Below are 23,089 nucleotides of genomic sequence, written 5' to 3'. Positions count from 1 at the left end.
CGTCCAAAGGCAAGATCCGTTTTCCAGCCTTTGAGATGATTTCTTTACGATTGATCAGAAGATCGGAGAAATTATTTGCTATGTTTCAGTCCCGAACGTGCCGACGATGGTTTCATCAAGTCCCGAGGAAAAGAACAAGACATTTTATTTCGAGAGCGATCTCGCAGCGCAGCCAGCGCTTGTATGTTATGTAGAATACCTAATGCATATGCACCGACCCATTCAACTCAAGGATATCATCAATCATCTCACAAACACCACTCTCCCCAATTTAACATTTTACAAAAGAGTCTCGCCCAGAGCACACCGCACCAGTGAACATCCAGCGTGGATTGTGTTCTGCTCCGCTTGCTTGCCATCTGCGAGCTGGGGGTTCACCTCGACGAGATCAATGGCGACGAGGTTTCCTGTCTCGTGCACGCTCTCGCAGATGAAATCTCCCTCGCGCAGAGTCAGACCGCCGCGGACGGGTGTGCCGGTGCTGGGCGCCCACATGGGGTCGAGGGCATCGACGTCGAAAGATAGATGGATGGGGGTGTCGTTTCCGATGTGAGCGAGGGCCATCTCGACAACGCGGCCGATACCATGTCTACAAATGTCAGTAAAGCTCATGGTCGTCAGAAGTGGAAAACTTACCGGTCGACATCGTGCATGCTGAAAGCCTTGATGCCGTGCTCACGGAGAATCTTCTTCTCGCCAATATCAACAGATCGAAGACCAATGTAGACCAGCTTCTTGACGCTCAAGCGCATGTCATCCTCGAGCCAGCCAAAGTACTCCTCGTTATCCTCCTTAGCAAGACCAGTCAGGAAAGCAACAGGCATGCCGTGAATGTTTCCGCTATCGCTGCTCTCAGGGGTGTTGATGTCCGCATGCGCATCGACCCAGATAACCGCAATCTCACGGTTCAGCCTCTCCCGCGTAGCCTTGGCAGTACCTGCAATAGTACCAATCGCAATGCTGTGATCACCACCGAGCGTGAGCGTCATGCGGCCTTCGCGCGAGTGCTCATATGTGTGCGAAGCGATCTTGCGGGTGACGGCGGATGCGTGACGGGGCTTCTTCATGCCGCGGTAGTCAGGGTCAGACTCGGGAACGAGGTCCTCGAACTGCTGGACGGACTCGTCACCAAAGAGCTTGTAGCCGAGCTCGTCGCGGATCTCGGTGAGGAGGCCGGACTCGATAAGGGCGGCGGGACCGATGTCGACGCCGGCCTTGGGCTGGCCGCCGGAGAAACCGACGGCGACGATGCCGACTTCATCGGGCTTGGAGAGGAAGCGGCTGTTGACGAGACCGGTGTTCATGATGGGCGGAATGTGGGGGGTGACGTAGAGGGTGAGATGTGATAAGATAAGGGGAAGTGAAGTAGAGATAAGAAGTGAAGAAGAGATGAACAGGAGAAGGAGTTGGGAAGAGATTGGGTCAAAAGAGACGGGAAGAAGCCTCAATTTGTATTCGGAGGTCAATGACATTTCTCATGCTCTCTCGGCCTCTTTGAACCCTCTCATGGCTGCAATCGGCCGGCGGCACAGACACACATTGTCTCCCTCCCTCTCCCCAAGACAATGGAATATGGATAAGGTAATAGCGTCGGTTTCGGGCGGGCGCGGGGGTTTCTCTTACACTCTCCAAAGGTTATCAACAGCCTGCCACTGGGCACATGTCAAAGGTCATAAGACAACCCTTTCGAAATGACAGATACAGATGCTGTGATTCTGTTGGTCCCGCTCATCTGGGTTTCTCTTACGCACGTCTTCTCCAGTTTTTCCCTCACTATGTGTCCATTCAATTCCCGTCTGCTCCAAAATCCCCGATTCCCCAATTCGAGCACGTCTCCTCCACTTTGCGTCAAGTGCCGACGATATATATCCTATGTTTTTCGCCTTGTCCAATACCTCTACATCTTCTCGTCAGACTTCATCTTCATTGTTATTGTGTCTGCCGCCGGCCATGGACGTGGGATGCACCGCTCACAGCCGTAGATAGCCTCTATTGATCTTATGTAATGTTAGGTAATACCTCTCGCGCATGCCATGGTCGTGGTCGGCACTCTTTACCCCTAAGTTACTAGCTGTGTTTTCGACGGAGGAGTCGGCGCATAAGAGTCGCGGGTCTGCCTTCCCCTAAGTTACTAGCTGTCTCTGCAACTTTCCCCTAAGTTACTAGCTTTCTGGAGTTTGCGGTCTTGTCTGTGTCTCTGCGTCCCACGCTCCAGCGCCCGCAAATTCGTTCTCATGGTTGGGGCTTGTTATCAATGACCCAGAATTGGACCGACGTGACCCGGTTGAGATGGAACTTTTTACGCAAGACGACGAAAGGCCGTAGACCGATTTTACGCCGACGAGGAAGATTCGAGAGGACTTGATGTCAACCGTCATTGAGTGAGGCCGGTTTATTTCCTCGAGCTGGGGAAGCTCCGGAGCCGCAATGTTCTACCCCACCACTAGCAATTCTACGGATACTGAAGTTGACGATGATCTCGACGCTTTGTTCTCGACAGACCGCCAACTCGCACAGTCAGTGAAAACACGGCGATTCAGAAGTGAAGGGATTATCCGGCCTTGGCGACACAGAAAAGAACCTCACATGACGGAACGCGGATCTCGAGACGGATACGGCAGGTCACAGAGGGATTTAATATTCTGGCAATTATTGGCGAAGTTGACAGATCACTCTGTTGGACAAAGTGAGCCGGCCGGATGAGCAAGCAGATCAGATTGGGGTAGGACGAAAAACACCGAGGTCATTCGCGATATTCTCCAACCCAGGCGAGCCAATGGATACGGTCACATCATGCACAGATCGTGAATCTACGGAAACAGAAACAATTGGTATGGAATGAAGGACTCTGACGTAGGCTGACTCAGTAGTCTAGATCAGCTGACTATCCATATGGAAAATTCCATGACAGCTCGTATTCGATGACATCGGGGTTTTTAGACTCTCGTTTGTTTCGGATGCGTTCTCCACTGGAAAAAGCTTAGCATCTTGATACCCTGAGAGTATTCAAGATGGAGGAATGTATCGAATTGCTGGTTTTACGAGATGGGGCTGGCTTGACTACCGGTATTCTTGTGCTAATGAACCAGTGGTCCGTCTGAGGGTGAGTCGTGCCAAGACGTCAGCTTCGAGGTTTGGTTCTATTTGTGATTCAGGCGCAAGATCCCGTGAATCTGTCTCTGTTTGGCAGATTTGTGTTGCAAACAGTCACTCAACATGTTACAGTGAGATTGTGATAGCCAAACACTCAGCGATGATCAACAAACACTCGCCAGCAAATACACCCCTAACGGCATGTAAACAAACACAGGCAAATTCGATATCCACTTGATCTCATCCAATATTCAATTCATCCATGGATCTTTGGTAGAGATCGCGTGCCCGGGGGCGGAGACTAGCAGCCACACCGTTCAGGGGCTCAATCCAAACCGCTGCATGCGCCGTCGGGAGTGATGGGATTAGATCGATTCTGTGCGGCTGAAATTAAACAAACTATTTGGAGAAACATAAAAAAAAAAAAGCTTGGCTATCGAAACGTCGTCCGTTGTGAGGCTGGCTGTGAACCTTGCAACACGATAATCCAGGGGGACTTTGGATTGTAACTTGGAGCTAGAAGTGGACATGCTCATTAATTACCTGTTTTCTTACGGTGAGGAATGATCATTAATATTCATCGCCATGTTTATTGTCCAACAAGTTGCAAGTTGATAAGAGAATCCCTGTAGTTGTAATCAGAAACAGCTCTGACACGCGTCCCCTCATGGATCACCTCCCAATGAAACTGTGCAACTCGCATCAACCCGCCTTGTCCTTTCATTGCAGAGGACGTTGCAAAAAAGAGGAACACTGTCCTCCCTTGAACTTGTCTAACCGATACATACTCTAGCAATGAGATTGGCTACCCTCTCTCTCTGAGACACCAAACACGTTCCCGTCAGATCAATCACAAAAAGTACATTCTGTACAGAGAAACAGTGCCACCGTAGGATACAACATGACGCGTGTAAAGCGTCTGATCGACCCCTGATTTATCCAAGTTTAATCCCAAGATGCAACACATAACGTGGATTTCCAGCGCCTACAGCACCTGGCTCCCCTGTAGGAAAGGGAAAAATTAAGAACCCCCGATGCAGATTGACCCACAGAAACGTCCCCTACTCCAAAGTCGCCTGTCCAAGCCCCTGAGTTGTGTACCTCCATCTCATGCAGGTTTATTAGAGAGTGGGAAGTACCACGGCAGCTAAATTGGTGAATTCCACATTTTAGGTTGGGCTAGTCTGAAGCTGGAGCTGTTCCCTGCTTTGCTATTTGAGATCCATCGCACGCAAATTGATTTGCTTGCACAAGCTCCTTTCAATTCTAACTAAACTCCTCCCTCATTCCATTCCAGCGATTCATGCATGTTCCTTTTTTTTTTCTTCTCATTCTCCTAAACCTCTCACTCTCTCTTCCGCGACTAGAAAGAATAGAAAAACCTCACATTGACTCGGTGGATATCTTCAAGATAAACCCCTTTTTGTTTTGGCATCCTTGTCTGTCCAGTCTCTACAAACAGTTTAAACCCACCCTCCCCACGTTACGTTTGAACGGGCACACTACAGATATACATAACCCAAAACGAACGACTTGGCATCTTCCGTTCCCGAAAGGCCATACTCACTCACAGATCGATTAATCATGTGTTGAAAAGAGCGACTGCTTTTACTACTCTTCGACGTTCTCTTCTTTTTTTCTTCGTCGACTAGTCTCACCAAAAATAAACCGTCGCCTGCCCCGCGATCGACCACCTCTTTCTTTTCCACTACCGCATTCGTCATCCCTTTCGCCCTCAGAACCCTGCGCATTTCGATTTCTGTCGCTGGCGTCAGATTTCTGCGCCGTAATCGGCTACGATCATTCCACCGTTGAATCACCGACGACATGCCCAAGATGCTTGCGCCTGGGTTCAGGACGCGGCGCACCTCTTCCTTCATTCGATTCGGCGCCCTCGCTGCTCTCGTCCTCCTTGCGTTTTGGTCTTTCAGCAATCGCTCTCCTGCGCCGTCTCTGCTACCGATACAGAAATCACAACCTGCTGCTGCTGAGGGCGCTGGTTCTTTTCCTGTGAAGGCAGCAGAGCAACCTGTATGTTTTCTTGCCTGCGAGCTTGGTGACACGTGCTAACATATGAAGTTCTCAAACAAACCCGTGCAGGGCGCTCATCCGATTGACAAGCTAATCAACGACGGCGGAAAACGATACAAAGACATCCTCTCCAGAGAATCGCATACCCTCGAAGAAGCAGCCCAAGCGTACCGTAAACGCCGTGGTCGTCATCCCCCGCCAGGTTTCGACAAATGGTGGGATTTCGCCAAGCAGAACAACGCCATTGTGGTGGAGGAGTTCTGGGATCAGGTCTACCACGATATCGACCCGTTTTGGGGCGTTCCTCAGCCTATCATCCGAAAAGAGGCGTACAGCTTTGAGATGTCGATCCACATTCGAAACGGTAAAGCCAATTCAACGAGTGATTGGTTCTGGACGTTGATCTGGCTTGATATGATTCGCTCCATCGAACATATGGTTCCTGATCTGGATATGCCGTTGAATGCGATGGACGAACCCCGTCTTGTGGTGCCGTGGGAGGATATTGATGGATACATGACCAAGGGCGCTGCGTCGAGGAGTCTGTGGCCTGCGAAGGAGGTTGTCTCAGAGTTTCAGAAGCTTCCTACCGCTGGGCGACATGACAGGGACGTCAGAATTCCTTTCAAGCGATGGGAAAAGACCAGTACGTCAAACAGAGACTTTTATCTTGACGTTTGCTAACAAGTACAGGCCCATACTGGCCAATTGCCCGTCGAGGATGTCCCCCAGACAGTCCAGCCCGTCAAGCGCCTCTAAAAGAATCCTTCAACCATCCCCCCGAAATCGACATCTCCAACGCGGAGAAGCACTCTTTCGCAGGCTACGTCTCCAACTTTACATTATCGAGTGAAATCTGCCACCAACCCGACCTCCAAGGCCTAAACGGTCTTTTGATCAACCCCATCTCAGTTTCTTCTACAAAAGTCCTGTTTCCTATGTTTGGCGGCTCGAAACTCGCCATCAACAACGAAATTCTGCTCCCGCCGCCGATTTACTGGAAGGGAGAAGATCGCTTCACGGGCGGTGAGGATAATGATGTGGAGTGGCAGAATAAGGGAAACACTGTGGTCTGGCGCGGCGTCGCGACGGGAGGCAAGAATAAGCCTGAGAACTGGCGCGGTTTCCACCGTCATCGATTTGTCTCGATGCTCAACCAGACAAAGGTTTCAGCTGTTGAGCACGGCAAGGAGAAACCAGAGAATTTCGTCCTTCCGTCGGAGCAGTATCATCTTCACGCGCAAGCTGATGGTCGTCTTGGGGAGTGGGTCGGCGAGTGGTCTGAAGTAGGCTTCGTGGATCTCATGTGCTCACCCTCTGAAGAAGACGGACGTTGCTGGTACACGGATCACTACTTCGCCAAGGTTGACGGCATGGACATGCACGAGCAGTTCGACTACAAATACGTTCCCGATATCGACGGAAACTCTTTCTCAGGTCGTTACCTCGGCTTCCTCAACTCGACATCCCTCCCCATAAAAGCAACCCTCTTCAGAGAGTGGCACGACAGCCGTCTCGTGCCCTGGGTGCACTTCGTCCCCATGGACAACAGATTCCAGGACTTTTACGGCATAATGGAGTATTTCAGAGGATACGGCGAAACAAGCGGTCACGACAAGGCTGCGCAGCGAATTGCGCTCGAGGGAAAGGAGTGGGCGAATAAAGTACTAAGAAAAGAGGACATGCAGATCTATGTGCTGCGGTTGCTGTTGGAGTATGGGCGGGTCATTGCGGATGATAGGGATAAGATGGGGTGGGTTGACGATGCGCTCAAGGATCCGTCTATCGAAAAGACGTGGAGCAAGTTGAAGATATGATACATCATTGTGTGGAGTTGGCCTTGATTTGGGAGGCGATGGCGTTCTGGCGTGGTTTTATTTTTGATGCATGTCGTTTTGCTCTACGGACAACGACCGGGGTTTATGGCATCTAAGTCAAGTACAGTACTTAAATTACAGCTGAGAATGAGTTCTCAGTTTATTGTATCAATTATCATGATGTACAATTCTATTTTGTCTATGGTACATTTAAAATCTTTTATGTGTCGCTATATTCGTACAATTCATATAACACTGCCCATGGAAGAACCCTTGGACTCGTCGTCTTGAGGTGGGTCAATATCATAATCATCCATCAACCTCCCCACAAGCGTGGTATACTCTGGAGCAAACGGCCACTCCAGATACGCCTTGATGATATCCGCCCATTGATCCTGTGTGACACAGCGCGCTACCAACTCTCCATGCCCTGAAAGAGGAGATCCGCCCAGCTTGGGATCACGAAGCGATTTGATATCAGCTGCACAGTCGCCAAAACCAGGCCAAACGCCGTTCATTGAGCTCGTTATTGGCGCAAGCATGTGCTGGAACCAGTAGCGGAGCATGGTATCTGAGATGGTACCGTTTCGCGAAGTCGGGCCGTGCTGCCGTGTGTACTTGTTCATGGCCTTGGGCTGCAGGTCGAGCAGAGCGCAGGGCATGCGGGGGTAGAATTCATCGGCGCGCGCGGCGAGGGGTTCAAACGGGCGACGGTCCCAGTATAGAGTTGGGGTCTCTTGACGGAAGAGGTGGTAGTTATCGCGGACCATGAGCCATTCTTTCCGTGTATTTTTCTTGACAACGTCGAGACGGGCGTTGAATTCTGCTTCGGCGGCGCGGAATTCCTTGGGGGATTTCTTCCAGAGCTTGTTGAGGAGCTCCTGCTGTTGGAGGAGTTCGAGGAAGAGTTGCGAATCTACTGCGTCGTACTTTTCGCGATAGCGCAGCATTTTTAAGCGTCTGGATGCTTCTGAGGCGCTGTCCTCTTTGAATGCTGTTTCTAAATCTTCGAGTTCTTCGCGGAAAGGTCGCATGTGTCGGGGTGGATGAACGCCTGCGAGCTTCTTGCCGGCGAGTTTTCGATTGGCGCTGAGATTCTTATAAATGATTGTTTCGCGACCCTTGGGCATCGTCAATCCAGCTTTCTTCATGCGCTCGAGACAGTTGTAGCCCGACTCCATGTTGATCCACTCATCGCGGAGCTCATAACGATCTTCGACTTCGACATCATGGCCACAGATCTCGTGGAGCCATTCGAGGGACAGTTCTGCTTCAAAGGCGCTGCGTTTTCGACGGATGGCACTTCGTGGGAGGAGGCGCCGTTTGCCGTCGTCGGAGATCCATACCAGCATGCGCACGAGACCGTATTGCTGGAAGAGAGAGGCGGTGCGGATGCTGGACATCAGCTGGTAGAGAACCATTGTGCTGACGCATTCGAACGATTGGTACTTCTTCGGTGGGCAGTAGCACAGGTTGACGTTGACGAGGAGTGTGTCGTTGCGTTCGGGCTCGTCGGCGGGATCGCGGATGGTCTGGTGGGGGAGGGATTCGAGGATGGAGGTTAGGTCTTTCCAGAGGATACCGGCTTTGGGAACGGCTTCGACGTTGGGTTTGTCGAGAAAGTCGCCTAAGAAGGGCCTGTAGACCTCAATATCAGGTTCCATGAGGATGTGTTTTCGGGGCTGCACGAGATCATGGAGAGTGCGACTCCAGAGGCCGGGACCGGGGTTGATATCGACAATGTCGCATCCTTTATGGCGATCGAACGAGGGGCCGATGTATTGCGCAATATCATCTACACAATAAGCTTCGAACCAATGAATTGAGAGGTCATCGTACCGCAGAGACTTTGACTGACGAGGTTGGCGCGGTGCTTATCACCTATAGGCGCTTTCGGGCGGCCAGCTTTCTGAGTCCACTGCCATAGTCCTGTATCTTGTAGGCGTTGGGAGAGTTCGTTTGAGGGTTCGAGTTGTTCGCTTGTGATTTTGCTAGAGGCGTGGCGAGTTAGGGAGGGTGAAGGGCGGATACGCCGTGGGAGTGATGGGCGAGCATTTTTGAAGGCGATGAACATGGGGATGTGTATGGCGTTTGGGGTCTTGGAGATGGTGGGATGGTTGGTGATGGGGGTGAAATTATGTTTTTGCCGTTGGATACCGCTTGATAAGATGGATAAGATAAAGATAGTGGGGCATTGGTGTTAAAGTGGTTTACAGGCAGACTCTCCAGTTGAGGTTGAGCATCTCTTCATGGACATTTTTGTTTTTAACAAGACCCTCTTGTACCTTGCTTCGTCTAGATATCTCATCCTGTCTCTCTTGCTGCTTTTTTGTATCTCGAATTGCTTCTGCTGACAGTAATTTCGTATAGCGATGAATGACAATGACAGGGGTAGTGAGGCAGATCCAGCCATCATGAAAGCTGCAAGCTGTGATAAACCAAGAGCTATAGGTCGCCAGCCAACTTCCGATAGAGTCTGGCGCGGACTGAGTTAAGTCCCAGGTATTTGAATATGTAAAAGTCAACTCCATCATCTGCCAAAGGTTGTTGTGCTCTGGTTATGAAGCTGGTGTTCCCGATATATATTTCTGCCACGACGTTAAAAAGACCGTCGTGTTGATGTCCATCCTGCGTAAAGATGCAGCTCCATCGTGAATCAGATATTCTCTCACCTTATCCAGTGACCTAAATAGAAAGCTATAAGAACTTATTTATTCAACAATTCTTTTCCTCCGGGCCTTACATGGGTGAGAATGATGCTTCACTTCAATTGTCCTTCAGTTACCCTGCACTTAAGCATCATCAAGCATCCAACGCTAACCCCAATCTGTACAGCTCTCCCACCATCATCATTCACTCGGGTTGCTCTCCCTAGACCTGTACTCAAAATCGTATATATCAACATTCATTTCATTTACCCACACACCATGTTCCCAAGTCAAGCCAAGCTACGAGATAAATAAAAACTCCACAAGACGCCGCCATGCTAAGACATAATCCTGTAAACTCGCTACCTCCCTTGTGTTATATATCTGTCTGTCTCCCCTATCATGCGCCCTCGCTTCCAAACTCATTGGTCCACTCAATCTGCCTTGCAATATCATCCTTGGAAACAGTCGGATGGGAATCGTCAAGCGCCATCTCGAAATCCTTCAGCGCAACATCTGGTGCAAGTAGTTCGTCGGATGAGACGTCGTCGTATGTCATCTCGATCTTTTCAGGGTCGCCTGGTGAGCAGGGCGTCAACATGCGCTTGCCGTCTTTCATGACCTGGGTTTGTTAGTCGAGATCGAATGCTATAAGGGCGGCGGCTTACAGGCTTGAAGTGTGTGGCTTGTAGAATCTTGCGGACTGGTCGCATCAGAGCGGATTGAACAACGTTGGCGATATCACTACCAGACATTCCATCCGACTTGGCTGCAAGAATATTGTAGTCACTGGCCTGGAGCGAGGTCTCAGTATCGCCGATGGCTAGCTTGAACATGCGCGCGCGACCGTTCATATCGGGAAGACCAATATGCACACGGCGCTGGAAACGTCGGCGGATAGCAGCGTCTAATTGCCAAGGAATATTGGTGGCGCCCAGGACCAGAATACCCTTGCTGTCGTTGCCTACACCGTCCATCTGAACAAGTATCTCGGTCTTTATACGACGCGAAGCTTCGGATTCGCCTTCACCTCTTGGGCCGCACAGGGCATCGATCTCGTCGATGAAGATAACCGAGGGCTTGTTTTCGCGCGCCATGGAGAAGAGGAGCTTGACGAGTCTGCAGGGGTTAGATAGGGTACGGAATGACTGCAGGGAACGTACCTTTCACTTTCACCCATCCATTTGCTCACCAAGTCGGAACTGCTGATACTGAAAAAGGTACTGTTTGCTTCTGTCGCTACAGCCTTGGCGAGGTAACTTTTACCCGTTCCTGGAGGACCATACAGCAGAATACCCTTCCACGCCTGTCGCTTGCCCTGGAACAGACTGGGGAACTTGATGGGCAGAACAACAGCCTCCTTCAGCGTCTCCTTGGCACCTTCGAGACCAGCAATATCCTCCCACCGCACGTTGGGCCTCTCCTGGAGAATAGCACCAGACAGCGCGTTGCGCAACTTCTTGCTGTCGTCGTCCTCGCCAGCCTGCGGCTTCCCCTTGCCAGTCGAGCTGCCGTTAGCGCCCATGATGGCCTTTCCGCCGCCGTTTGCGCTCTCGTTCTCGGCAGCGAGGAATTGCTTGAGCTTCTCTGCGCGGTCGAGGTACGTCGCCATCTTCTCCTGCATGGTGACTTTGAGGGCCTTGTTCTTCTCCCACTTGAGGGCCTTGACCCAGAGCTCCATGGAAGACATGTATAGGTCGAAGGCTTTTTGGTACTCCTTGTTGTGGTCGGCTGTGATCGCCTTTTGCACCTCTGCGATGGCGCGATCGCGGAAGTTGGTCGACATGGTGACGTTGTTTGGGGTCGATGAACGTGGGGGGTGACGAGACTCGAGGCTCCCAGAGGAGTAAGGGGATGTCGAAAGAGGGTCGAGGAATGAACAAACAGAGCCTCGATAGGTTGAAGCAGAATTAAAAACTGTGGATGGTGATGAGGCAACAGTGCAGCAGCAAGCAAGGCAGTAGGTACAGACGGACAAGTACAGTACAGGCTGGTGGTGGATTGAATTGGCGGGGAAACATCAAGATCCACGGTTGGATTGGATTGATTGAGCGCAATGCTTATAGCGGGGCAGAGAGGGGCTGCATAACCTTTACCCTCTACCTCAAGCTTCTCGACCTCTGCCTTGGCGATTTAGGCGACAACTAAAGGACACCCTAGAAGACGAATCAGAAATAGGCAGGAAGTTTTCTAATCTGCTTACTGATATTTTGCCGCATTTTACATCATCATGTCGGATCCCCAAGCACGGTTACAGGCGCTGTCTGAAGACTTCCAGAAGCTTCAAGGCGGTATGTTTAGGGACATTTTGAAGGGGAATTAGCTGATTGGGAGTAGAACTTCAGAACGCTGTGGCGTCGCGACAGAAGTTGGAGGGTCAGAAGCAGGAGAATCTCGGTGTGCAGCAGGTAAGCGCTGTTGTGAGATACAGTGAACATGGGCTAATGAGGATCAGGAATTTGAGCGACTACAAGAGGGAGAGACAATCTACAAGCTCGCTGGGCCAGTGCTGCTGAAGCAAGACAAATTTGAGGCTGAGAACACAGTCAAGGGCCGTCTAGACTTTATTAGTAGTGAAATGTGACTATTCTTCCCCCTCACTACATGTCGCATGCTAATATTCTCAGTACACGACTAGAAGACACAATCAAGGAGACGCAAGAGAAGCTGGAGAAGAAAAAGACAGAGATCATTCAGATCCAGACTGCAGCTCAAAGCCAGGGCAAGGAAGCACCTCAGTAATGACGAGAGAGGAAAGAAAAATAGACCATGAGTTGAGTTATATTCTACAGTACGCGGATTATTATAATGCAAATACCTGGCACTTTATGAGCGCCGCGCTAATCGGAGAGTCCCTTAAAAAACGCCAGTCGTCAAGTTTGAAAGTTCGTGATGTGGTTTAGTTGATCGCCATGATGCTGAAGCCCCAGGGAATGCCCATGTTCTTGTGGTCTTGGGCTGCGCTGGGGGAGAACATAAAATCTTGCTTGTCATCTGCAGCAACGGGCTGAGGTGTCGCAGCGTCTTCGTCTGCGTCGATAGCAGAGAGGATAGCTTCAGCAACGTCGCTCTTACGAGAACAATTCTCAAAGACAGCATCACCCTCAATGAGACTCTGCATCAATGGGCGCTGGTCACTCTCCGTGAAGAGCTGCACCTCACGGTTAAGAACGCCATAAGTGACCTTCTCACCGGTCTGAGCCAAGCGCTGGAAGATCACGGCGAAGGCAGCGATGGCTTGTGCGAGGATACGGGCTTTTTGCTTGGAGCTCAGGTGGGCAAAGATCTCGGAGTCTTCTTCGAGGGCGGATTGGGTGTTTGTGTCGAAAATGGATTGGAGGATGCGGTGCAGGATGTTGCGGCATGTTAGGTCGAGATCGGCGCTGACGTCGAGCTCGAAGACTGAGGAGATGCTGCGGAGAATGCTGGAGAGGGCGTCGAGAGGGCAGAGGTCTTTGGGGAGGCTGACGTGCCCTTGATCAATTGTGAAGATGTCAATTGCGGCGTTGACAGCGGCTGAGGATGTTAGTCAAGGTTTTGAGAGGTAGTGAGGGTGGTTTACTTTTTCGGGTGGTGTCGATGTCGATCTCGACGCTTGAGACAATAGAGTTGTTCTTGATGGCTTCCATTTTGATGTAAGTGAGTGAGTGAGTGAGTGATGTGAGAAGTATGAGAGATATGATGAGCTTGAATTGAGATATGAAGCTAGACTTTATAACCATCCAAGACCTGGGGGATACACGGGCTTTTAAACTCATCAGCCCCTTACAAAAATTCTCTCGCAGGAGATGCCCAACTCGTTGAGGATACGACATATCATCCTGGCAGCCTCAGTAACAAAGGCCCTCATGGCCACACCGTGGTCAATGCCCCCCTTACCTGAGGTGTCATGGGCGTGGATAGATGGGCCGATAACCGTCCTTCACCGTGGGGTGTACTGGTATTTGACCGACACGACATGGTGGCGGGCATGATCATGATGAAGCTAGTATATGATGCCAAGTTTGGGGACAGACCAAGAGATAGCTTTCTCTTGGCAGATATATCACATTCTATACTTCATGATGAGATCTTGCCTGATCAAGCACTCTCTAAAGATGAGCATCTTTCTTCCGTCGTCTGTCTTGTTGCCTCTTCTGGAAGTATCCCGTCAAGGATCATGACCCGGTTTCCTCGAGCCTAAACCTTGATTGCTGGGGATTTTTGCTGGCGAATTCTCCCGATGTCTAGAGAGAACAAGCCGGAAGATATCGGGACGCAAGGACAAGCACTCAAGTTACTGAGGAAACTTCCAAGGAAAATCCGACTCGGTGAGACAGCGTGGGGATTGCATTGCAGTTGGGAGATGGAATTGTACGATTCACAGGAACTAAACACGCCATCTACTCCATGATTCGAGAAGTGGCTTGCGACGCCACAGATATGAGGCTGAACGTTTCATCATTTCGATTTACTTGCATATTCCTCTGTTTTGGAATCAGCATCGGGTAAATGAATGCCCCCCGCCATTGGGCATGGAGGGGCAAATCAATCAAGGTACCGAACAACGGGCGCGTCGTCACAGGACCCGTCTTTCCCTATGATTCCATCAACAGGCAGCTCTAAAACGTTGGACCTGTTTTGAGTAACAAGCCACGCGGCGCCCGAACCATGAACTGGATATAATCCTCGACGACTCTAGCACAGTCATCCCCAGCTCTGAGAGAAGTTATTCGTCTTTCATATCTCGCCATGGACTCGAGGATTGCCATGAGGCCGACCAGGCCGCAGACCGTCAAGGAGCTGGTGGCTCAGGCGGAGAACTTCAAGTTTAACACAAACATTCCGGTTAAGCACTGGACACGTGCGGCTGAGACGCTGTACCAAGAGGTTTGTCACTTGTATCCTATCTGCATCTTTGTTTGTGCGCAGCTAACGGTGTAGGCCTCGTTTGCAGTTTCGGATGGCGATTTTGGAAGAGCTTACATGATGCTGTATCGACACTCCGTACTGGTCCTCAAGTACATCCCGACACATCCACAGTTCAAAGACCCCGACAACAAAAAGGTGTACAAAGTGCTATCGCGACGCATACCGCGTGTCATCCAAGACCTAGAACAGTTGAAGCCCGAGATCGAGAATGCCGTCAAAGAATGGGAGCGAGTGGCGCTGTCGAATGCCGAGCCCGAACCGTCGTCACGATATGAACAGTTTGCAGCGCGCGATCCGAGTCTGACGGGCAATGCCAAGATCCTGGATGCGTTTGACAATCAGGACCTGGCTGTTGATCTTGCGCAGAAGGAATTGATGAGGAGGGATACTGCTAGGAGGGCTACGAGACAGGCGGGGATTACGGATGAGGATATCATGTCGAGGAGAAGAGGGGGGAGGTGGGATCAGTGGGACGGGGCGAGGATTGGTGATGATGAGGATTTGAGGCGGCAGATGGAGGCGACGAGACATGCTCTTGATTCGGCGCAGGAGAGACGGACTGATGATGATTATCGACCGACGTCGCATACGTACAGTTACCCATCGATCTCGAGACCACGAGCCGTTGACTACGAGGGCCAAACACCAATACCTTCAATACAGCCAAGCCGACCACCGAAAGAACCCGTCGCTCCTCCAAAAGAACCTCTACACACACCATCATTACAAAGTCTCCCACCAGCTCTTCCTCAAAAAGTTCCTCTACCAGGCTACGCACCTCTCATCCCCTCGCCGTCCCCCCAAACCTCCCGTCCCGAAGTCCCCCGCAAAGAAGCCCTCGACACGCCCCCAACACTCCCGAAAAAAGAACGTCTCACCTTTAAACCAGGCGCATACCTCGAGAACGGCGATCCAATACGCTCGCTCTTCCTCCCAAAGAACCTGCGCCAGAAATTCCTCGACATCGCAGCGGACAACACCCGTCGTGGGCTCGAAATGTGCGGCATGCTGTGCGGAACACCGATCAACAATGCGCTGTTCGTGCGATGTCTCTTGATTCCCGATCAGAAGTGCACGTCGGATACGTGTGAGACGGAGAACGAGGAGGTCATGTTTGATTACTGCATGAAGGAGGATTTGTTGCTACTGGGGTGGATTCACACGCATCCGACACAGACGTGTTTTATGAGCTCGAGGGATTTGCACACGCATGCTGGGTATCAGGTTATGATGCCTGAGAGTGTTGCAATCGTATGCGCGCCAAAGTTTCAGCCATCGTGAGTCACGCGATCGAAGTGAGATAAAAGAAAGACACTGACGAATTTTTAGGTATGGCATCTTTCGATTGACGCACCCGCCGGGACTGGATCATATTCTCAATTGTAATCATCAGGATACTTTTCATCAGCACTCGATTGACAATATTTACCGGGGCGCGGGACAGCCGAAGGGTCATGTTTATGAGAGCGATAAGCTTGACTTTTATGTACACGACCTAAGGACGAAATAGAACATGCGTAGCTATACATTCAGTAGAGCATGCATAGCATATCATACATAGCAATGGAGTTACGCGGTGAGGTAATACCCAGCGAGAGCTGCATTGGAGGCCCGGGGTACACAGCGAAAGGATCAATAAGGTGTTTTCCCTACCGCACAGTACAAACGTCACAGTATGAGCGACTCGTGCGATACAGATCTGCAGCCTGCCCGAAGTGGATGTTTGGGTCTGGGTCGATCTTTATCCCGCTGTGGAGAAGGAGATCTAGGGATTAAGATTGAGTGGGGACGTGTTTCTTGGGCTGGAGGGACGATCCGATAATGAGGAGGTCGAAAAGGGTGTAGGATTGACGTTGGGGGTAGGGATCGGCGAGCTGAAAGTGGGAAGCTTGGGTGAGGGGACCGGGTGAGTGGTGAGGGATCGACGGGGATGGGAGAGGGAGGGGAGACTATATGAATATCGGTCTGTGAATGAGCTGATGCTATTGCTTTGTCTCAATGGCTGTCAATATTGCTTCCTTGTCTCAAGGCCGACTTACAATCTCCCATAGGTAGAGGAGAGTCAAAGCAAGGGAACTGTACAAGACACTCAATATCAAGACACAATCTCAACCCTCCAAACAGAACAAACCACGTCATTTTGTCTCTCCCACCTCCGCACCCTTTTCCCAAAGAGGACTTTCAGCTCTGCATAAGCAACCACTCACACCGTGCTGATTATCAAGTGTCTCAGTTGAAGAGGGACCACGCTAAAAAAGCTTAGGGGCTAGAAATGCCGTCCGTGGGTCGATCAGCCCTGTTTAGTTCTGCCGTATTGGGACGGGTTCAGCTTAGACCGGGTCGGTCCGCTATCGATTTTGAGCTGGGCTTAGTACGTAAGGTATCTGTAAGCTCGAGAGTGAGGTTGGGAAGACTTGTATTGGAGGTGTGAATTGAAGAGGACATCATGCGAGCATCAATGTCAATAACTCTAGAGGGATTGTTGATCTGGTAAACGTGGGTGCAGCTGCATGTGCATTGACATTATGTCTCAGAAGCAAGACAAAGATCTCAGACATGGCGGAGAGATCTACCCTCACTTACAAATCCCCTCGTCACAAATAGCGCTGTAGATCCATGGATCTCCAAGGGTGATTGACCTTCTTTTGGAGCTAGGAGGGCGTCCGGCTCCGCGTAGGTCTCGTTCCACGACATCTGGTTTGTCAATCTGTGTATCTATTGGTTCTTGGGGTGAGCGGAGGTTTGGAATGCCGTGTCTGGGTAGATTGCATGGTCTCTGTGCATACTGTGCGGCTTGCATGGGCTTGAGAGAAGAGACAAGATAAAGAGGCGTACGTCCACCCTCCCTCTCCCCGCTTCCTCCTCTTTCTGTTGAAGCTTCTCATCTGGTGCTCTTTGTCTGAAGCTCTACTGCAATCATGGCGGAACACAAGAACGGAGTAGCTACAAACGGCTACGAGAAGAGAGCTTCTCCTGCGTCGTCGTCTACCAAATCTGAAGCCAAGCCTCTTCCTAACGGCGACAAGAAAGATGGTATCGTCAAGAGCTTTAAGCAACTCCGTGTCGCGAGCAAACGACCGCTCCCGAAGGAGATGGGCGATGGGTCGTATCGCGTTGTGGAGAACAGGCCGGGTTTGAAAGAGGATATCCGACGTCTTCGGGGAAGAGGTATGTTCACAAGCACTCCTTAGTCATTCATGTTGAGTGAGAGACTGGTGCAGTGTTGGACGAGGGGAGTATTAGGTGAATGAAGCTGACTGAACTAGACCTCAAGACACTTCTCGAGATCGTCAAGTCCAAAGTCAAGGGTGAAACTCAACAGGATGACAAGACCATGATCATGGAGCGCACGATTCAGCTCGTGGCTAATCTGAGCGATCACTCCAAGGTTCAGGAGTCTTTGACGAATAGTTTCATCTCGCAGCTTTGGAACTCGATTGACCATCCGCCTATGCTGTACATGGGAGACAAGTTTCGGTTCCGACAGCCAGATGGATCCAACAATGTGAGTCTACAATCTCTCCATCTACTGATCGCATTGAGGCTTGGCACTGACAATGTAGAACCCGTATCTTCCTCAATTGGGCGCCGCGCGAACTCCATACTCTAGAACTGTCCGTCCAAAGGGCATGAGTCTCGGTGCGCAGCCTGATCCCGAGGCTATCTTCGAGAGTGTCTTTGCCAGAGATGCTTTTAGAAAGAACCCGAATAATGTTTCGAGTATTCTATGGTACTGGGCCACTATCATCATTCACGGTAAGCTTCCTCACTTCATATAATGTCTCTCAATTGACTAATAGGGCAGATCTCTTCTGGACAAACCTCCAAGACCCTAACCAGAACGACTCCTCCTCCTATCTCGACCTCGCTCCTCTCTACGGCTCAACCGAAAAAGACCGCGACTCGATCCGAACCTTCAAAGACGGTCAATTGAAGCCTGATTGTTTCGCTGACAAGCGTCTCATCGGTAATCCACCCGGTGTTCCCATCCTCCTCATCATGTTCAATCGCTTCCATAACCATGTCGCTACAAACCTCGCAGACATCAACGAGGGCGGTCGCTTCTCCAAACCAGCCGAGCATTTATCCCCCGAAGCTGCAGAAGCTGCATGGAAGAAGCGCGACACAGAGCTCTTTGAGACTGCGAGACTTGTCACCTCTGGGCTGTACATCAACATCACGCTGATTGACTACGTGAGAAACATCATCAATCTCAACAGGGTTGATACCACGTGGACTCTTGATCCGCGACAGGAAATGGGAGTTAGTGTTGGTACGAAGGATCTGTCTGAGAGCGGCACTGGAAACGTCGTGTCTGCTGAGTTCAACCTTTGCTATCGCTGGCACTCGTGTCTCTCGGAGATGGACGACAAGTGGGTTCAGGATTTCTATACTGAGCTTCTTGGAGAGAACTACGGGCCTATGAACCTGCAGACAATGATGAAGGCGCTTAAAGCATTTGAGGCGAGTGTTGCTGATGAGCCTAGTGAGAGAACGTTTGGTGGCTTCAAGAGAGGTCCTGATGGCAAGTTCAACGATGATGAACTTGTCGAGGCGCTTGCTACGGCTATTGAACAGCCTGGTGGTGCGTTTGGCGGACGTAATGTCCCACGTATCATGAAGCCCATTGAGATGCTGGGTATCATGCGTGGGAGGAAGTGGAACTTGGCCGGGTTGAATGAGTTTAGGAAGCATTTCGGACTCAAGGCGTATGAGACGTTTGAGGACATCAACTCTGATCCCTCCGTCGCTGATGCTCTGCGAAACCTGTATCAGCACCCCGACTACGTCGAGTTGTATCCCGGCATTGTCGCCGAGGAAGCAAAGACTCCCATGGTCCCAGGTGTCGGCATCGCGCCCACATACACTATTTCCCGAGTCGTCCTCTCCGATGCCGTCGCGCTGGTCAGAGGTGATAGGTACTACACAACCGATTACAACCCGCGCCACCTGACGAACTGGGGCTACAAGGAAGTCGACTACGATCTCAATGTTAACCACGGCTGCGTCTTCTACAAGCTCTTCCTGCGCGCATTCCCCCAGCACTTCAAGGGCAACTCCGTCTACGCGCATTATCCCATGGTGATCCCCTCGGAGAACAAAAAGATCCTCACAGACATCAAGCGTGCAGACCGCTTTGACTTCTCCCGTCCTGAACCCACAGCCACGCGCATCAACATCATTGGGTACAACGCCGCAAAGTACATTCTAGAGGATCAGCAGAAATACCGCGTCTGCTGGGAAGAAGGCCTCAAGCACCTCATGGGCGAAGCAGGCGGTCGCTTCATGCTCTCGGGCGATACACAGCTTCACGCCCAGCAGCGCAAGTGCATGGGTAAGCTCCTGTACAACGACACGTGGCGCAATGCAGTAAAGTCTTTTTACGCTACGACCGCCGAGAAGTTACTCACCGAAAAGTCTTATCAACTTGCGGGGAAGACGCAGGTTGATATTGTACGAGACGTGGGCAACGTTGCGCACACGCACTTCGTTGCGAGGATGTTCAACCTGCCGCTCAAGACGAGCGAGAATCCAAAGGGTGTGTTCTCTGAGCAGGAGCTGTACATGATTCTCGCTGTGATCTTTGTTTGTATCTTCTTTGACATTGATCCGGCCAAGAGTTTCCCACTTAGACAGGGTGCGAGGGAGGTTGCGCAGAAACTTGGTGGCATTATTGAGATGAATGTCAAGTTGGCGAATAGCATTGGCGTCAAGGGATTGTTTACTAGTAAGCCGGATAAGAATGATGATCCGCTGGCGAGGTATGGTGAGAACATGGCAAAGGGATTGAAGAAGGCGGGTTTGAGCACGGAGGATATTGTCTGGAGTCAGATCCTGCCTACGGCTGGTGCTATGGTACCTAACCAGGCCCAAGTGGTAAGTCAAACCCCTTTTATCTTTGACTGGAGGAGTGAAGAGTGCTAATGGGTTAGTTTGCGCAAACACTGGATTGGTATCTCTCCCCAGCAGGTGAGAAATACCGCCCCGAACTAGCCCGCATCGCCGCTCTCGAAACAGGCGACGAGACAGACGCTCTGCTCCTCGGCTACGCAATGGAAGGCATCCGCATGGCCGGAACATTCGGTCTCTACCGCGAGGCCACAGGCCCCGACACCATCCACGAAGACGACGGCCGCAGCATCCCCGTCAACGCGGGCGACCGCGTCTTCGTCTCCTTCGTCCAAGCCGCCCAGGACCCCAAGATCTTCCCCAACCCTGGTGTCGTAGACCCCAAGCGTCCGCTGGACAAGTACATCCACTACGGCGTTGGTCCGCACGCATGTCTGGGTAGGGATATCAGCCAGGTTGCGCTCACGGAGCTGTTTAGGGCGGTGTTCAGGAAGAAGGGTGTTAGGAGGGTTCCGGGCGCGCAAGGCGAGTTGAAGAAGGTTCCGAGACCGGGGGGTTTCTTTGTCTATATGACGGAGGATTGGGGAAGTATTTGGCCGTTCCCTACTAGTATGAAGATTACCTGGGATGAGTAGGCAATTGATTAGCTGTAGCGAGGTGAATTGGAGGAGGAGTGATGTAATGGCGGATGTAGGTAATGGGTAGATTGTAATTAATTCTTTTTATTCAGGCTCCAAAGTGGCTATTGCACTATCCGTACCTTTTCCTGGTGTCAGTGAGACAGACTCCGCTTACAGTGAGGTGAGGTTAGCAGGGCGGGGGTTCAATCAGTGAAAAGTACATGTATTGTTACAAGGCTAACATCTACGTAAGGTAGCCAAGCCAAGTTAGGTTAGTCGCACCACATCTGCACCTTGACGCCACGCAGACCCTCCAAAACCCCCAACTCCATCGCGACCTGTCGAAAAGCCACAACAATCATGTCAAACTCCCCCAAACACTCTTTATTCCAACTCTGCTCGGGCAACTTCTTAATATGGGGGACCTGCGACTGGCGCACGAGACTGTCGGCAAACGTGACATCCACCTGACCGATGCGCTGGAGCTCCGAAGCCAGCGCCAGGCCGGGCGAGTTCACGAGATGCGACTGCCCGGCCTTGAACCCTATGCCGACGATAAGCACGCGCTTTGGCACGAGTATTCCAGAGTCGCTCTGGTGTTCGTCTGCAAAGAGCTCGGCCAGAATGCGATAGGCTATTCGCTTGGGCCGCTGATGCATCCTCTCTGCAGCCTGTTGCAACAACGGAAACTCGTTGTTGAGGAGGAGATAGTATGGGTTGACGGGGATGCAATGGCCGCCGACTCCCAGACTTGGAGAAAATGGCATGTAACCGAACGGCTTGGTTGATGCGGCCCTGCATACTTCAAAGGGATTGATATCATGGCTAATGCATGCATCTGCCATCTCGTTGGCAAATGCTATCCCCATCATTCGCTGGCAGTTTTCGTAGAGTTTTGTCATTTCTGCTACTTCTGGGCTTGAAACAGGTATGACCTGGTGAAACACGCGTTGGTACAGCTTGGTAATGGAGCTCAATGACCCGGGGGATATATCGTCAAGCCCAGAGACTACCTTGGGGATAGAATGCATAGGCGGCTCTGTACGCCCAGGATCAATACGCTAGATGGCCGATTAGTTTCACTCAAGTACTGAGTCAAGTGAGCTTACTAACCTCGGGAGACATGCCAACAAAGAAGCCTTTTGACAAGGCGAGTGGTCCCAGTAGTTTCCGCGTCATCCCCACGGCCACTGAGCTTTCAACCACAATCGTCGACTGCGGCTTTGCCCAGCGCCGGATCACGTCAAGGGCACTCTTGATGTAGGAGAGATCAACGGACTTGTCGGGCAGGAGAAGAGTAGGGACGGAGATCAAGAAGTGGGTTGCCTGACCGAGATCTGACTCTTGGGTCGTTAAGCGGGTGTTGGGCCGAGTATAAAACTCGTGAGCTACCTCTGCAACTCGCTTCTGGCTAACATCGAACCCAAGGACCGGATAAGCAGTGGAAAATGTAGACACTAGCCCTGTACCTACGAACCCTATGCCGATGACGGCAACGAGGATGCCTTGTTTGGCGGCTAGGACTTGGTTGCCCTCTAGGGCAGGCTGCTCAATCTTGTGCGGCATGTTGGTGGATGATTGATCAAGATGTGACGAGAAGGAGAACTGAACTTGAATGGATGGAGTTGATGTCTGACTTGATAAATCTGCTTGGATTGAGGATTATTGTGGTAAACAACGAGGCTATATATACTACCCAACTCACCTCCATCGTCGCAAAAAGAGACTTTGATCAATTACCCCATCTCCGCGCAATGTTTCCAGAAAGATCATCTGTACGCTAGAAGGTCTCCCGTGCCGTGGTCTAGACCTTTCTCTCATCCTTATTCCGGTGATGTCCTGGAAATAAACAGCGCACAAAACAGGTTAGGCTTGGGAAATTAACCTTGCGATCAAGAACACCAACATGATATCATGGACTGGAATGCATTGCGAAAATGGCAATAGCATCATTGTTGAACAAACAAGATGACGAGCTAAAACCCACTTCTAGACTCCCACATGGCGCACCCTCCACCTCGACGCATCATGGGAACAAGGCATCTTTGTTTGGATCCGGGTTCCTGCGTCTTACAACAGAGGACGGATCTTGCCGAGGCCAGGAACAGGTACCATTCAA

The 23,089-nt window shown here is 51.1% G+C and overlaps 10 protein-coding genes across 10 annotated transcripts; 5 read left to right on the top strand and 5 right to left on the bottom strand.

The window, feature by feature from the left end:
• Positions 1 to 62: 62 nt before the first annotated feature.
• Positions 63 to 2,805, bottom strand: FVEG_11677 (arginase). Its single transcript, XM_018900994.1, has 2 exons — positions 637 to 2,805; positions 63 to 589 (listed from the first exon to the last, which is right to left on the bottom strand). Exons 1-2 carry the CDS (start codon positions 1,470 to 1,472, stop codon positions 280 to 282), a joined length of 1,146 nt encoding a protein of 381 aa, XP_018759383.1. The 5' UTR covers positions 1,473 to 2,805; the 3' UTR covers positions 63 to 279.
• Positions 1,792 to 3,722, top strand: FVEG_17069 (hypothetical protein). The gene has a single exon (XM_018906337.1). It carries the CDS (start codon positions 3,020 to 3,022, stop codon positions 3,329 to 3,331), a length of 312 nt encoding a protein of 103 aa, XP_018759382.1. The 5' UTR covers positions 1,792 to 3,019; the 3' UTR covers positions 3,332 to 3,722.
• A 609-nt stretch (positions 3,723 to 4,331) lies between these two features.
• On the top strand, positions 4,332 to 7,173 carry FVEG_11676 (hypothetical protein). Its single transcript, XM_018900993.1, has 3 exons — positions 4,332 to 5,124; positions 5,173 to 5,770; positions 5,818 to 7,173. Exons 1-3 carry the CDS (start codon positions 4,921 to 4,923, stop codon positions 6,939 to 6,941), a joined length of 1,926 nt encoding a protein of 641 aa, XP_018759381.1. The 5' UTR covers positions 4,332 to 4,920; the 3' UTR covers positions 6,942 to 7,173.
• FVEG_11675 (hypothetical protein) lies at positions 7,095 to 9,054 on the bottom strand. The gene is made up of 2 exons (XM_018900992.1): positions 8,781 to 9,054; positions 7,095 to 8,736 (listed from the first exon to the last, which is right to left on the bottom strand). Exons 1-2 carry the CDS (start codon positions 9,013 to 9,015, stop codon positions 7,187 to 7,189), a joined length of 1,785 nt encoding a protein of 594 aa, XP_018759380.1. The 5' UTR covers positions 9,016 to 9,054; the 3' UTR covers positions 7,095 to 7,186.
• A 505-nt stretch (positions 9,055 to 9,559) lies between these two features.
• Positions 9,560 to 11,639, bottom strand: FVEG_11674 (vacuolar protein sorting-associated protein 4). The gene is made up of 3 exons (XM_018900991.1): positions 10,753 to 11,639; positions 10,258 to 10,708; positions 9,560 to 10,211 (listed from the first exon to the last, which is right to left on the bottom strand). The coding sequence occupies exons 1-3, from the start codon at positions 11,373 to 11,375 to the stop codon at positions 9,990 to 9,992; spliced, it is 1,296 nt and encodes a 431-aa protein (XP_018759379.1). The 5' UTR covers positions 11,376 to 11,639; the 3' UTR covers positions 9,560 to 9,989.
• Positions 11,640 to 11,711: 72 nt separating this feature from the next.
• FVEG_11673 (prefoldin beta subunit) lies at positions 11,712 to 13,257 on the top strand. The gene is made up of 4 exons (XM_018900990.1): positions 11,712 to 11,880; positions 11,927 to 11,997; positions 12,045 to 12,169; positions 12,217 to 13,257. Exons 1-4 carry the CDS (start codon positions 11,820 to 11,822, stop codon positions 12,329 to 12,331), a joined length of 372 nt encoding a protein of 123 aa, XP_018759378.1. The 5' UTR covers positions 11,712 to 11,819; the 3' UTR covers positions 12,332 to 13,257.
• Positions 12,058 to 13,687, bottom strand: FVEG_11672 (hypothetical protein). Its single transcript, XM_018900989.1, has 2 exons — positions 13,152 to 13,687; positions 12,058 to 13,105 (listed from the first exon to the last, which is right to left on the bottom strand). Exons 1-2 carry the CDS (start codon positions 13,402 to 13,404, stop codon positions 12,489 to 12,491), a joined length of 870 nt encoding a protein of 289 aa, XP_018759377.1. The 5' UTR covers positions 13,405 to 13,687; the 3' UTR covers positions 12,058 to 12,488.
• Positions 13,688 to 14,320: 633 nt separating this feature from the next.
• FVEG_11671 (ubiquitin thiolesterase) lies at positions 14,321 to 16,010 on the top strand (the record flags this gene model as incomplete). Its single annotated transcript, XM_018900988.1, has 3 exons — positions 14,321 to 14,458; positions 14,513 to 15,777; positions 15,830 to 16,010. The coding sequence occupies 3 exons, from the start codon at positions 14,321 to 14,323 to the stop codon at positions 16,008 to 16,010; spliced, it is 1,584 nt and encodes a 527-aa protein (XP_018759376.1).
• A 1,408-nt stretch (positions 16,011 to 17,418) lies between these two features.
• On the top strand, positions 17,419 to 20,985 carry FVEG_11670 (prostaglandin-endoperoxide synthase 1; the record flags this gene model as incomplete). Its single annotated transcript, XM_018900987.1, has 5 exons — positions 17,419 to 17,668; positions 17,767 to 18,005; positions 18,064 to 18,256; positions 18,306 to 20,377; positions 20,434 to 20,985. The coding sequence occupies 5 exons, from the start codon at positions 17,419 to 17,421 to the stop codon at positions 20,983 to 20,985; spliced, it is 3,306 nt and encodes a 1,101-aa protein (XP_018759375.1).
• Positions 20,986 to 21,242: 257 nt separating this feature from the next.
• FVEG_11669 (hypothetical protein) lies at positions 21,243 to 22,536 on the bottom strand (the record flags this gene model as incomplete). The annotated part of the gene is made up of 2 exons (XM_018900986.1): positions 21,243 to 22,031; positions 22,084 to 22,536. The coding sequence occupies 2 exons, from the start codon at positions 22,534 to 22,536 to the stop codon at positions 21,243 to 21,245; spliced, it is 1,242 nt and encodes a 413-aa protein (XP_018759374.1).
• Between the last annotated feature and the right edge of the window lie 553 nt (positions 22,537 to 23,089).

The sequence above is a fragment of the Fusarium verticillioides genome, chromosome 7 (genome assembly GCF_000149555.1).
Source record: "Fusarium verticillioides 7600 chromosome 7, whole genome shotgun sequence".
In the NCBI taxonomy this organism is placed as follows: Eukaryota; Fungi; Ascomycota; class Sordariomycetes; order Hypocreales; family Nectriaceae; genus Fusarium; species Fusarium verticillioides.
Note: the sequence above shows the minus strand (reverse complement) of the source record. Positions and strands in the feature narration are given on the sequence as shown.